General features: G+C 44.2%; 1 protein-coding gene across 5 annotated transcripts in view; it reads left to right on the forward strand.

Moving 5' to 3' along the window:
- rasgrf2a (Ras protein-specific guanine nucleotide-releasing factor 2a) overlaps positions 1-12,731 on the forward strand; it is a 31,741-nt gene that overhangs the window by 14,567 nt on the left and 4,443 nt on the right. The window contains exons 11-23 of one of the 5 annotated variants that reach the window (XM_042081378.1): positions 486-552; positions 873-1,009; positions 3,283-3,365; positions 3,639-3,887; positions 4,639-4,731; positions 5,289-5,695; positions 7,633-7,764; positions 8,071-8,160; positions 8,410-8,516; positions 10,735-10,847; positions 11,485-11,545; positions 11,684-11,716; positions 12,117-12,220. In XM_042081378.1, coding sequence (XP_041937312.1) covers positions 486-552; positions 873-1,009; positions 3,283-3,365; positions 3,639-3,887; positions 4,639-4,731; positions 5,289-5,695; positions 7,633-7,764; positions 8,071-8,160; positions 8,410-8,516; positions 10,735-10,847; positions 11,485-11,545; positions 11,684-11,716; positions 12,117-12,220 — 1,676 coding nt within the window. The remainder of the gene's footprint in view (positions 1-485; positions 553-872; positions 1,010-3,282; positions 3,366-3,638; positions 3,888-4,638; positions 4,732-5,288; positions 5,696-7,632; positions 7,765-8,070; positions 8,161-8,409; positions 8,517-10,734; positions 10,848-11,484; positions 11,546-11,683; positions 11,717-12,116; positions 12,221-12,731) is intronic. The other 4 variants (XM_042081380.1, XM_042081381.1, XM_042081382.1 and 1 more) reach the window with 4 other exon arrangements.

A 12,731-nucleotide genomic window follows, 5' to 3' on the forward strand; every position in this document is an offset into this window, starting at 1 on the left:
ATGGGGGACAGGAGCTCTTACCACACATAACTGTAAGAAGCCACGTTACTAATGGACTGCATTGAAAAGTGCTTTACAGTTTCATTCCTCACATTCACCCATTCACACACACACACACTCAAAGACCGATGGCAGAGGCTGCTCCCATGAGATAACTCACATTTAATGAGGATTAATTGCATTTATATTGATAAAGTGGCCTTTGTGCTAAACATGGACCCAACTTAGACCAACTAGACTAGGTTAGAGAGAAATCAGTTTGCAACATGTAGGTAGGGCCCTAGTATTTTGTTCTCAATAGCTCAACACTTATGGGGGGGGGGGGGGGGGGGTGTTCATTCTGGCTGAATAGGAGTATTATATTGTGTATTGTGTAAAGGGCAATCTCCTCACCATTCTTACCTTAGTGGGGTATAATGTTATCCTAGTCTAGCCTAAACCATAACAAAGCTCCAACTTACCCATGTTCTCGTCTCCTCTCACAGCAAGGAGGAGCATTGTCCCTCATCGAGTGCACCCTCATGGAAGAGCTGGATGCCAATGATGAGGATTGTAAGTGGATGACTCATTGTGCTTACACAAGTTCATGTGACAAAAAAGATCATTTTCCATCTGGAAAGGGTTATCAAAAAGAGTTTTTTAATATAGCGAATGCTACGAATGTCCATCTTTGTGATTGCCGACTGCTTACAGGATTTGAGTGAGACATTTTTACTCTCAATGGAAATTCTGCCCAACAGCCCCCTAGTTGTTCCTAGCGACATGGTTGAGTTGTTTGGTTACTGGAACATTTAGGCATTTATGCAAAGCCGGGCTGGTTGTATTCATGCGAGGCCTCCTGTGAGCTTCAGTGTGTTTCCTGTGCTCTGCAGACAATAGTGCCGGTCAGGGCCTCAACCATCTGCAGTTCAAGATCGTGGTGGATCCGCAGGACGGCCAGTCCTTCTCCGTGGTTCTCCTCGCCCCCTCACGCCAGGAGAAGGCCGCTTGGACCAGCGACATCAGCCAGGTGAGGCTAACCACATGGACACATGACCGTATGAGCCGATAGCAGACCATTAGTTCTTTAGGTTTTGGGTTTTATTATTTTGGACAAATGTAGAATACATTAGATTTAGAGAGATAAAGGTAAGAGCTATGCACAGCAGGGGGAGGCAGAAAGCCCATCGGGCTTATTTGGAGCCTCCACCAATAATAACAAATATTATACAACATTTTAAAACATTATACAAAGTTCTAACTTTGAGAAGGAGGACTATCATTATGAAGCCTAATGTAAGCGTAATGTAAGAGACTGATGCAATGCATACGAAGAGTTGTTCCCAGAAGATTCTGTGAGAAGTAACGTTTGTAGTCCTGTTCTGCAGTTGTGAGTGAAGCCCAAAGTTTCAGGCCTCAAGCCTATTTGTATTGGGGAGTTAAGGCCCCATGAGTCGGCTGAGTACCCACCTGTGTGAGTTGAAATATGTTGTGAAATATGAATGGAGACATTCCCCGGGCTGGACTGGGCTTTTTGTCTGTGGGAAAAAAGTACTGCAGAGTAGTTTGCATTTAAAAGGAGAAGGAAGGCATCTGGACTTTTCATTCATTCATTCACTTTGACGGAAGTGTCATGCATGACTTCGATTTTATCGCTCTGAGAGACAGCCACACCCCATAATAAACCAGCACACACTTTCATGCACGCAACACACACACACACACACACACACACACACACACACACACACACACACACACACACACACACACACACACACACACACATGAACACACACACACACACATGAACACACACACACACACACACACACACACACACACACACACACACACACACACACACATGAACACACCACCTCAGCAGCCTTTGCATCACAACAACAGCCAGCCGTGTCCTGCCTCCACCACTTGCGGCTTCAGGGTTGGCCTTGACCCCCAGAGACTTGAGGCTTGTTTTCCTTCTCGCAGTCGGAGGTGTTTTCCAGTCCCCCCCCCCCCGCCTCCGTGCCAGCACTGTCCCCCAGTCCCCTGTCTCCACTTAACCCCACAGGGGATTTTCAGTGCAGTTGGCTTTTTATAGCCCCACACCACTCCCCTCAGGTCATGTGAGCCCACACTGTTATTATTATCTCTCTGGTGTATGCTGTTGTAGTGTTTTGTTTAAATGATGTTGACCAGGTTAGCGTCTTTCATTACAACACCGGTAGCTCAAGAATGGTTAAGATTTGAATTGCTCTGTTAAGGTTTACTGTAGGTCCTGGTCAAAGTAGTTGGTTCCCAGTTGATTCAGCTGACTGCACATTTTTATAAGGCCAGTTAGTTAAATGACCATACAACTTGGGTGAAGTCACTGAAAGCCTGAATGATGTGCAAGCCCTGTATCCCATAATATCCAATCCTCCATAGGCTCAAATACCACACAGTCAGAGGTAAGACGAGCATTATCGCCACTCACTATACATCCCTGTGGGCATATAGATCGCTACGTTCTTATAGAGAAGTGGAGCAGGCCTGTGGCTCTCAGTGTACACACACACACACACACACACACACACACACACACACACACACACACACACACACACACACGTACACACACACACACACACACACACACGTACACACACACACACACACACACACACACACACACATACACACACACACACACACACACACGTACACTCTGTAGTAAGGTTTTTGGAGCATCATAATCAGAGGCTTTTATTACTAGCTCCAGACAATGCTGAGGCTTTTCTGTGGCAGGGGGCGAGTGTCTGTTTGAAAGGAAGCCGAGGCTTCCTCCCAGGGGACTGAGGCGTGTCAGTAGGGTATCAGACTCGCTCGGAGCTCTCTCTGCCTCGCTCTTCTTCTGGCCTTATTGCATTCTGTCATATATGCAGTCAAAAGTCTCTGCAATATTTGTACAGCACTCTTTGTCAATTTTTCAACACATCTGAAGGGAAAAGTAGTGAGGGCATAATGCTCTCAGGCACTCTGTTTCATATTTGAAAATAGATAAATAAATATATTGGCTTCAAAAATGTCTGATAACTTTAGGCACAGACATTTTGCTTGCTGTAAGCCCTCAGTAGTGCAAATAGACAACTGCTGTGAAAAAAATAAAATAAAAATAGTAAGGTTGAAATGATGAAGAATGAAGAATGACAGCAAAGCATTGATGGTCATTTTATTTTTATATATTTTGTTTTATCATGTTATTATGCTCATCGTCATCATTGTTTTGTTTATTTAATTTTCTCTCCTTCTCTCCTGTAGTGCATTGACAATATTCGCTGCAACGGCTTCATTACCAGCGTGTTTGAGGAGAACTCGAAAGTCACTGTGCCTCACATGATCAAGTAAGAGAGAGAGAGAATGTTCATGTTTCAGACTGGTCTAAAACGATTCAAATTCATCCATAAGCTTCAACACTACACACAATCATAGGGTTACTAGCCATGGTAACACTTATGTCACCCAAAAACTATGATAGATTGTTGATCATAAAACTCGCTTACAGATGTGAGTGGAAAAGAGATACTGTACCAACAACAGTCAAAAGTCTTCACAAATGAGCAACAGACCATACAACAACAGATTCTGTTTTGTCCCCTCTTTACGCTCTCTTGCAGGTCCGACGCACGGCTGCACAAGGACGATGTGGACATCTGCTTCAGCAAGACGCTCAACTCGTGCAAGGTGCCGCAGATCCGTTACGCCAGCGTGGAGCGGCTGCTGGAGAGGCTGACCGACCTGCGCTTCCTCTCCATCGATTTCCTCAACACCTTCCTGCACACCTACCGCCTCTTCACCACCGCCGCCGTCGTCATGGACAAGCTGGCCGACATCTACAAGAAGCCCTTCACCTCCATCCCCGTCAGGTCTGACTCAGGGCGCAGGCATAGCACAGGCTAGCAGGAATGCGGAGATACAAAACACCTGGAGTAGAAAAGCGCAGGCTAGCAGGAATGCGGAGATACAAAACACCACTAAAGACAGAGGACATAGCCAGCTTTTACTGACGTTGTGTCTTACAGTGTTCTTAGGTCAGGACATGTAACTATATTTTTAATTATCACTAGTTATCACAGTTTTCTATGTACTGACTGCCTATGTTTTTAGTCACTATTTTTAATTATAAATCAGCACAGTTCTTGGATCAGGACATAGAACTATACCTGCAGTTATCACTATGGAAACACTGATCTCCGATGGTATTCATTTTAAGTTGTTGAATTCACCACCCCATTCACTTAGTCACATATTGTTTTGCATTAATATTCTCACTTGTTGGCATGGCCTTTTCTGTGTTGTTTGCTGCAGGTCTTTTAGCCCATAACAGCCTCAACTGTCTCAGTCTCTTCAGTCTTGGAGCACACACACACACACACACACACACACACACACACACACACACACACACACACACACACACACACACACACACACACTGCTCCAAACTGACATGCCAACTGAGGATGCCTACTCATCCCTAGAACTAACCTGCATCATGTGACCTGTTCATGACCTCCAGTTAACATCTAACAAGCTCCCCCTAACCCTCACCCCCACCTCCGCCCCCCCACCTCCCCTCCATGTCTGTCCCATCCCCCCACTCACTGTCCCACACAGGGTCCAGTACCACTCATCCGACCGCCTGTCCATCACGTCCCTCTGTCCCGACTACAGCCTGAAGATCACAAGGCTTGCCATGGATCAGTCCAAGTAATGCTCCTTCCAGTCTCTCATCTGGTCTCCTCCTCACTCTCTCTCTCTCTCTCTCTCTGTTCACACCCTACTGTTCTTCTCCTTCATTTTCCTTCCTCTTCTCTCACTCCTGCGCTGTGATGACCAAGGGATTCATACGCTGGGAATCTTAGGCCTTTGAGTGCATTAAACAGGAAGCGTATTTGGTGACAAAAAGAAATGTAGAGAAATGGATGATGAGGTGCTGCTCATCTGACGTACTGTATCTGTCTGTTTATTTTTCTCTCTTATCTCTTTTTACTCGCTCTCTATCTCTCTCTCACACACTCTCTCTCTCTTTCTCTATCTCTTTCTCTCTCTCACTCACACTCTCTCTATCTCTCTCTCACACTCTCTCTCTCTCTTTCTCTATCTCTTTCTCTCTCACACACTCTCTCTTTCTCTATCTCTTTCTCTCTCTCACACTTTCTCTCTCTTTCTCTCTCTCACTCACACTCTCTCTTTCTATCTCTCTCACACTTTCTCTCTCTTTCTCTCTTTCACTCACGTTCTTATTCTCTCTTACCCACATCCAGGTCCCTTGAGCTCTTCTTCGCCAACAACCAGGGCCCCTGGAGTGGCGACCACCACAACAGCAAGTCTCCCCGCCTGTCGCGCAAGTTCTCCTCCCCTCCACCACTCTCCATCCCGTCGCGCACCTCCTCCCCGGTCCACTCGCGCAAGCTCTCCCTCAGCTCCCCCGTGGGCAGCAAGGGTGGCGCCCTGGACCTCACCATCACCACCTCCTCCGCCGGCAGCAGCCCCACGTCCCCCCACAACCCCCTGGTGTCGTCGCCGCCCCCCACCGCCACCAAGGCCCCCCTGGACCTCAGCCGCGGTCCCAGCTCTCCCGAGTTGGGCCCCAGTCCCCCAGAGGAGCCCACTGGGGATCTGCCTCGCATTGACGCCTTCTGCGGGAAGCTGAGGAGGAGCATCCGTCGAGGTGAGCCCCATAGCGTAGCACCACCTACTGTCAGTGATGGTGTACTGTGTGTAATGGCCCAGAAGATAGGTTCAATGTTATGAAAATGGGTTTCAAAAATATACAGCAGAAGATTATGGTGGCTGACTCTCCTCCTGGAGAAAAGTAAAAAATGCAGTTCCGTTGTTTATGAGCATGCTGTGTTCTTTGTGTCATTCACAGGAAATGTAATGAAAATGTGTTTTGAATATAAATCATCTGTGAAGTCGTCACACCACCGGCACCTTACACCAAAATTGTAAATCATTATTCAGCCGTGGCAGACGTGACATCGGGATGTCGGGGAAATGTGTGAAACTATGCCACCTGGTGTTGAGGCTCAACACGGCACAACATGTAAAAGCGTTGTGGAACTAGTCTAAGGTCATAATTTGATTGCTGAATACAAAAGTAACTGCATTGAGGAGGTGTCTCGTTAAAAAGTGCTGTGCTGACCATGTTCCACATGTCGGTTTTTATCACTATGAGGAGAATGGCACTATACTGTACAATCCAGCAGCCACTGACATAGTTTGTGTGGCTTAACCCAGAGCACCATAGCAGTGAGTGCTTCATCATACATACAACTGCTCCATCACTGATGAGGAGATCACTGCTGCCTGATGCTATTGTTTGCTCTTGCTTCCTCCATCTGAATCCTCGAATCACCTAATGTTGCCGTGGAGACCACAGAGCTTCCTGTGACCTCTCACCCCTCCCCCGTAAGCGTAATTGGATCGTAACACCTCTCTTGGATGAAGGAGGTGTAGGATCTGATGTCGGATGTATGCAGCAGTGCAAAAAGAGAGACAGAGAGAGGGAATGAGAGAGAGAGAGAGAGAGAGAGACGTTTATCAATCCAACCACAGCCAGGTAGCTATCTCATCTCATTTCATCTCATGTCACCTCATCTCTCCGCACACTCGGCGTGCCCTCTTCACCGAGAGGCTCTTCAGGAAGGGGCGCTCACATCCGTCCGAGAGGAAAATCACCCTCAATTATGAGTGGAGAGTCCTCCTCGTGCTGCGCGCGGGCCTTCAGATGTGGCCTTGAAGCGCCATCCTCAGTACTCCCCTGAGAAGGCCTGAAGAGACACACGTGTGCTTCTTTCCCCCTCGGTGTCTCGCTCCTAATTGTTGGCAATGTGAGGGGATGTAAGGACATGGTAGAGTGTTTTAAGATGGCGGAGTTGCATAGTATGGAAGCAGTGAGATTTTCTGAACGTGAATGTGATAGTGAGATAGTGTATTTCGTAGCGGTTGCTGTTCTGGTGTTAAAACTGTGGTGACTCAGTTGAGTTTTTTTGTTATTTGCTTGGCCTGAGTTTGGTTGCCATTGTTTTGAAGAGCATAATTGACATGCATAATTTATTACACATGCTTCAGTTTAATGAAATTCCAAGTGGAGCATAAACGACTCTTAGGATCATCACGGAAACCCCTCGGGTTAAAGTTGTGCACCAGACAAGTCACTGGGGACGGTAAAGCGCATAGACCCCATGGGAGGCTGACATTGCTTATATTTAAGAGCAAGTCTTCTCTTTAGTGTGTAAGATTGGACTGAAATGCTGAAGTAAATAAAAATGTTATACAATGTTACTGTTGGCTTTGTATTGGTCAGGAGCTTATTGTCATGTTGCCATAAACAGTTGTCTTCAAACAATTCTGGTAAACAATTTAAAAGCAGTCAAGTAAACAACTGATCACTAAATGGAAGGAGACTGATGATTTTGTCTTCCTGTAGCATTTTCATCTTAATATATGTTCTCTGAATCTCTAAATCTATGTTTCTGAACATAAATTTCCCTCTCTTAGACATTGTTATGTGGGATACGCTGTCTGACTGTGTGTGTGTGTGTGTGTGTGTGTGTGTGTGTGTGTGTGTGTTTGTTTGTTTGTTTGTGTGTATCCTCTCCACAGCTGTTCTGGAGTCAGTGTCGCTGGATAAGTTCATCCCTGAGGCGGCCCCGACCCCCAGTGAGTCTGGAGATCTGTCGCCGTGCAGGTCGCCCGCCACCACCCCCAGACACATGCGCTACCGACAGCCCGGAGGTGTGTGTCTCAGCGCTCTCAGTCACATAAACAAACATACAAAGAAACAGACAAACAAACAAAGCATTAGTAGCCAGTGGTAGAGATGCTCAAAGTAGCTTGAGCTTATCTAAGCCCTGTTTTTGTTGAATAGCCCATCCACGATTGTCTCTGCTTTGAGTATTGTGTGGTGTCTGTCTATCTTAGTAAAAGCAGGTGAGATATTCAGGGCTGATTGGTCCATGGCTATTGACACAATCAATCAATATCAATTTGCATTATGTGAATACTGAACTGACCTGATCACCACCCATCTTTTCTCTGCAGTTCAGTCCAATGACAACTCCCGCTGCACAATGTCACCAGCTTCTGCCTTTGCCATTGCCACGGCAGCCGCTGGACATAGCAGTCCTCAAGGTCAGAACTCAGAGGTTAAGGTCAAAGAAGTGATTCTATAAATCCCTTTAAAAATATGTTATGAAAAACATACACTAGGACATTTCAGTATACAGTATATTTATACTTCAGCAATAGACTACAAATGTGATTTTTTAGTCTTTAAACTGTAAAGTAAGTAAGGTAAGAGGAGTTGACCTTCTAAATTAGTAAACAAGTAATATATCCTGACATCCTGACTCCCACCTTCCACTAACATGTCATCCACAGCTTTCAACACGCCGGAGAAGTCCTATGATAAAGAGTTCCTCATCCGCCGGGCAGCTACCAACCGAGTGCTCAACGTCTTACGTCACTGGGTCTCCAAACATTCCCAGGTATACTTGCACAAAAAAGCGATATTTTATCATTTATTATAGTGGATGGAATCCACTATCTTGAAATCTCCTGGCTGCTTCTTATTATTACAGTGCATGAAAATGCACTGTACTGTTCTTCCTAGGCTTCTTCTTCTTCTTCTACCGTTTAACGTAGAAACTTCATTCAAACTATGTTACGTAAGTCTTACTTAGGACATCTGGGCTTTGCATTTTTCATCTTTGTAACTTTTATACTTTTTAAACTATTAATTCAAAACTATTCAAAATTTCCCCATAGACTTAACATTGGGCTGATGACATCACAATGGGGCTGTTAAGCAATTAGATCTATCTATCTATCTATCTATCTATCTATCTATCTATTAGAATCCTAGGCCAGGTGGCCAGGCCACCTGCACCAACTATATTAAATCTCATCTACCTAGCAAATAATTTAACCATTTAAACTATCCACCTATTTAACTGTTCAGTCATTCCAACTATATTAAACCTCATCTACCTAGCAAATAATTTAACCTTTTAAACTATCCACCTATTTAACTGTTCAGTCATTCCAACTATATTAAACCTCATCTACCTAGTTCAGTCAATCCAACTATATTAAACCTCATCATGTTGGTTTCCAATTAGCACATCATCTGTTTTAACAATATATTTCACATCACATGTTTTGCATTTTCATGCACTGGTAATTCCTTGGAATTACGTTTTCTAGTTATTATTATAACCTTTTCTTTTTACCTTTTCAAGAATGAATTCGACTCTAACCGCTTAACGTACAGACATGTTGAAATAGCCGTTCTGAAGGTCTGGAGTGGGGCAAGAGAGTTGTTATTTCAGAAATTTTTAAAAGTTTATACTTTTTGAGAAATAGGGGATTAAAAATGTTAAAAAGCTCATTTTTCCCCTATAGACTTGAATGGCTGTGATGTCATAATGGCCTAAAGCCAGCTGCGCTCGTTAAGCTCCCAGAATAGTTCCCGGGCTAATCAGAACACTGACACAGGTGTCACCTGTGAATCCAACTGTCTCAGCTTCTAATGCATACAATGTGGCGCTCCCCAAAACTACACATCCTGTTTAAGTGTTTCCCATGTGTCAAAATAAAAGTCACAGCCATATCTCATGCTTTGCGCATTATATCTCAAGAAAGGCTTGACGCATATGCTTCAAATTTGGTACAAGTGTTTGTATGGACTCAAAGATGAAGTGAGTTGATGTTGGAGGTCAAGTCCATGAATACTCTGAGCATGATATCTCAAGAATGCCTTGACATACATGCCTGAAATTTGGTATGAGTGTTTGTATGGACTCAAAGATGAAGTGAATTGATGTTGGAGGTCAAAGGTCAAATGTCAAGGTCAAAAACACCTTGAGTGTTATATCTCAAGAACTTCTTGACACACAAGGTTTTTTGGTACGAGGGTTTGTATGAACTCAAAGATTAAGTTATTCAATGTTTTTTTTTCAGGAATCTCCCCACCAACATTAAGCCAGCAGCTTTCCATCCACTATTGTAATTCCTCTGGCATTACATTTCTGGTTGATTACATTATCTGAGTTGATTACATTATCGATGGCTTTACTTGACATTAGCAGTACTAGAGTTTGTTGTAATGGGGACAGTTAGCTGACCCCTTCCACTTGAGTGGCTGTGACAGCCTTGTCCTATTCAGGCTGATCAGCATGGACAGACCCGACAGGCTCTGAAATGTCACAAGGCACCCTTGGGTGTGAGCTTTTAGCTGCCGCTGGCAAAGCTGGTCCCCAGCAGTGTTGTTATGATAGGATTGGGTAGAAGGGCACAAGGGGTTCAGCAAACTGAAAAAAAAAAGATTCTCTGTAGAGGAAGATGTTTGTAGGCCTGTTGAAGTTCTTCAAGAAGCACTTGAAGAACTTTGTATGATATACGATGTGTCGGACCTCAATTGTCAGGTGGCAATGTTACCGCTCCTCCACTACGCTCATTTGTCTTTAGAAAGAGTGTATAAATATTGTGATAAATATAACTTTTTCTATGATCTGTTTCCTTCCAAGTTAGTACTTCTACTTCTTTTTCGTGAGATGTGAGAGAAGACTGTACAACTAGCTAGTAAATATGTAAAAAAAAACATACCCCACTGTATTGCTGTAAGTTACTTAGATAGTTCCGGAGAATATTACTGTATAATGCATTTAGTGTAATATTATTGTATGTAATGTTTGGCTATGGCAGGACTTTGAGATGAATGGAGAGCTGAAGTCCGGAGTGATCTGTCTTCTGGAGGAGGTTCTGAGGGATCCGGACCTTCTGCCTCAAGAGAAGAAAGCCACCACCAACATCCTAAGGTATAAGTATAAGTATATATACTCTTTTGATCCCGTGAGGAATTTTGGTGGAGCAGTGAGGGGTTAGGTGCCTTGCTCAAGGGCACTTCAGCCGTGCCTACTGGTCGGAGCTCGAACCGGCAACCCTCCGGTTACAAGTCTTAAGCGCTAACCAGTAGGCCACGGCTGCCCACAAGGTAGAGCCGATCCCAGCCAAAGAAGCCTGGCTCACTGCACCCTTAAAGGAATAACTTTAAAAATAATAAGCTAACTTTTTGGAAAATAACCTTATTTCCGCTCTGCCCCAGTGTAGATACCCTTCTCTTCTCTGTGTGTTCCCTGTCTGACACCATTAGCCTTGCTTAGCATAATTCACTGGAAGTTAGCCTATAGCTCTCTTTTAGCTGAAGGCTACCTATAGGCTGGTCTAACCCGCCTCCAGAGAGTAATGCTAAGCTAGGCTGTCCTGTACATAGTGTCAGGCATGAAGCCTAAGGCCAAGCTGTTGTATGCAATTGAAATATGTAGCATAAAAATGTACTATTAATTGCATTACACTCTATATGATCTCTTTATCTTTAATATAGTACACAATGAAGCATAACTATATACCATAATGTAAATGTGTGTACGTGTGTTTTTTAATTGCTTGCTCTAGTGCCCTTTCCCAAGATGACCAGGACGATTCACAGCTGAAGATTGAGGACATTCTCCAAATGGTATGTCTTCACCTTTTTCATGATCAGATCCCATCTCAACCTAGTCCGTCTCTGCAATGTAATGGACTTGTGCCGGTGTATTTTAAGGGAAAAAAGCATTAATTTTAGCTAATATCTGTCTGTCCTTCAACTGTGAAGCAGAAAAGCTGTCCCCTGCTTCACTTCATCCTGGTAAGACCTACCCTCCGGTAAACAGCCTTGTGTGGTGACCATGGTAACAGACCTCAGGCTCCGTGCTGTTGCTGAATAGCTTTGTGATTGTATGTGTGTGTGTTAGTTTAGTTAGGCTTGCTCAATAAGAGGTGTATCCGTCTGTACAATGCTATCGTGGCACTGTCTGCCTACTGATGTCATGTAGTTTGTAGTTTGAGCAGTGTGCATGTAAGTCAGTTCAGTTCAGTATCTAAAGTCAAATAAAAAATTAAGAATGTCTTAGTGTTTGCATATAATGTATTGGTGAATTGTGTGATCAGTTTAGTAACCATGTCATGTCATATCATTGCTCATAAAGAAAACTAAAACAGCACAAATTTGATCAACGCACTTTTCTTTTGTGTGTGTTTCCTTTCAGACTGAGTGTCCAAAGGCTGAATGCTTTGAGTCATTATCAGCCATGGAGTTGGCCGAACAGATCACCTTACTAGACCACATCGTGTTCAGGAGCATCCCTTACGAGTACGTACCATGCACCGGTCGTGCAAAGACAGGTGTGCAGTTCAGCTGTGCACATGCACATACACCGTGGCTCACACCCCATAGGAGGAGGACCCCATGTGGCATGAGCAGAGTAGTCCCAAGTGTGCCTGAAAGGAAAGACAGCTCCCAGAAAAGCCCTGTTAGCTTTTGCTATTTTGCTCAGTCATGACCACTCTGGGTGGAGCGTGCACTGGTAGTCAGGGGAGAGAGATATTTCATTGGTCTGTGTACAGAACGTGTAATGATGCAATTTGTCAGACGTCAGGGATCATTCTGGAGTCAAATGGAAAGGCGGAAATGAAGCAGGCTTTTGCGTCATGATGAGCCACAAACATTTTAATTAAGCTATCTTCATTATTCTTGTGAAGGACATTTATATTGATTTGATAGTGTTTGCTCTGATCCTTAATAGAGACAATAACCGTAGTAGAAGAGAACTATCACTGCATTTTGAAACGTCCAATGTGCTGTTTTATCTGTTTGACGTCAA

This window comes from Alosa sapidissima, chromosome 23 (assembly GCF_018492685.1).
Source record: "Alosa sapidissima isolate fAloSap1 chromosome 23, fAloSap1.pri, whole genome shotgun sequence".
Lineage (NCBI taxonomy): Eukaryota > Metazoa > Chordata > Actinopteri > Clupeiformes > Clupeidae > Alosa > Alosa sapidissima.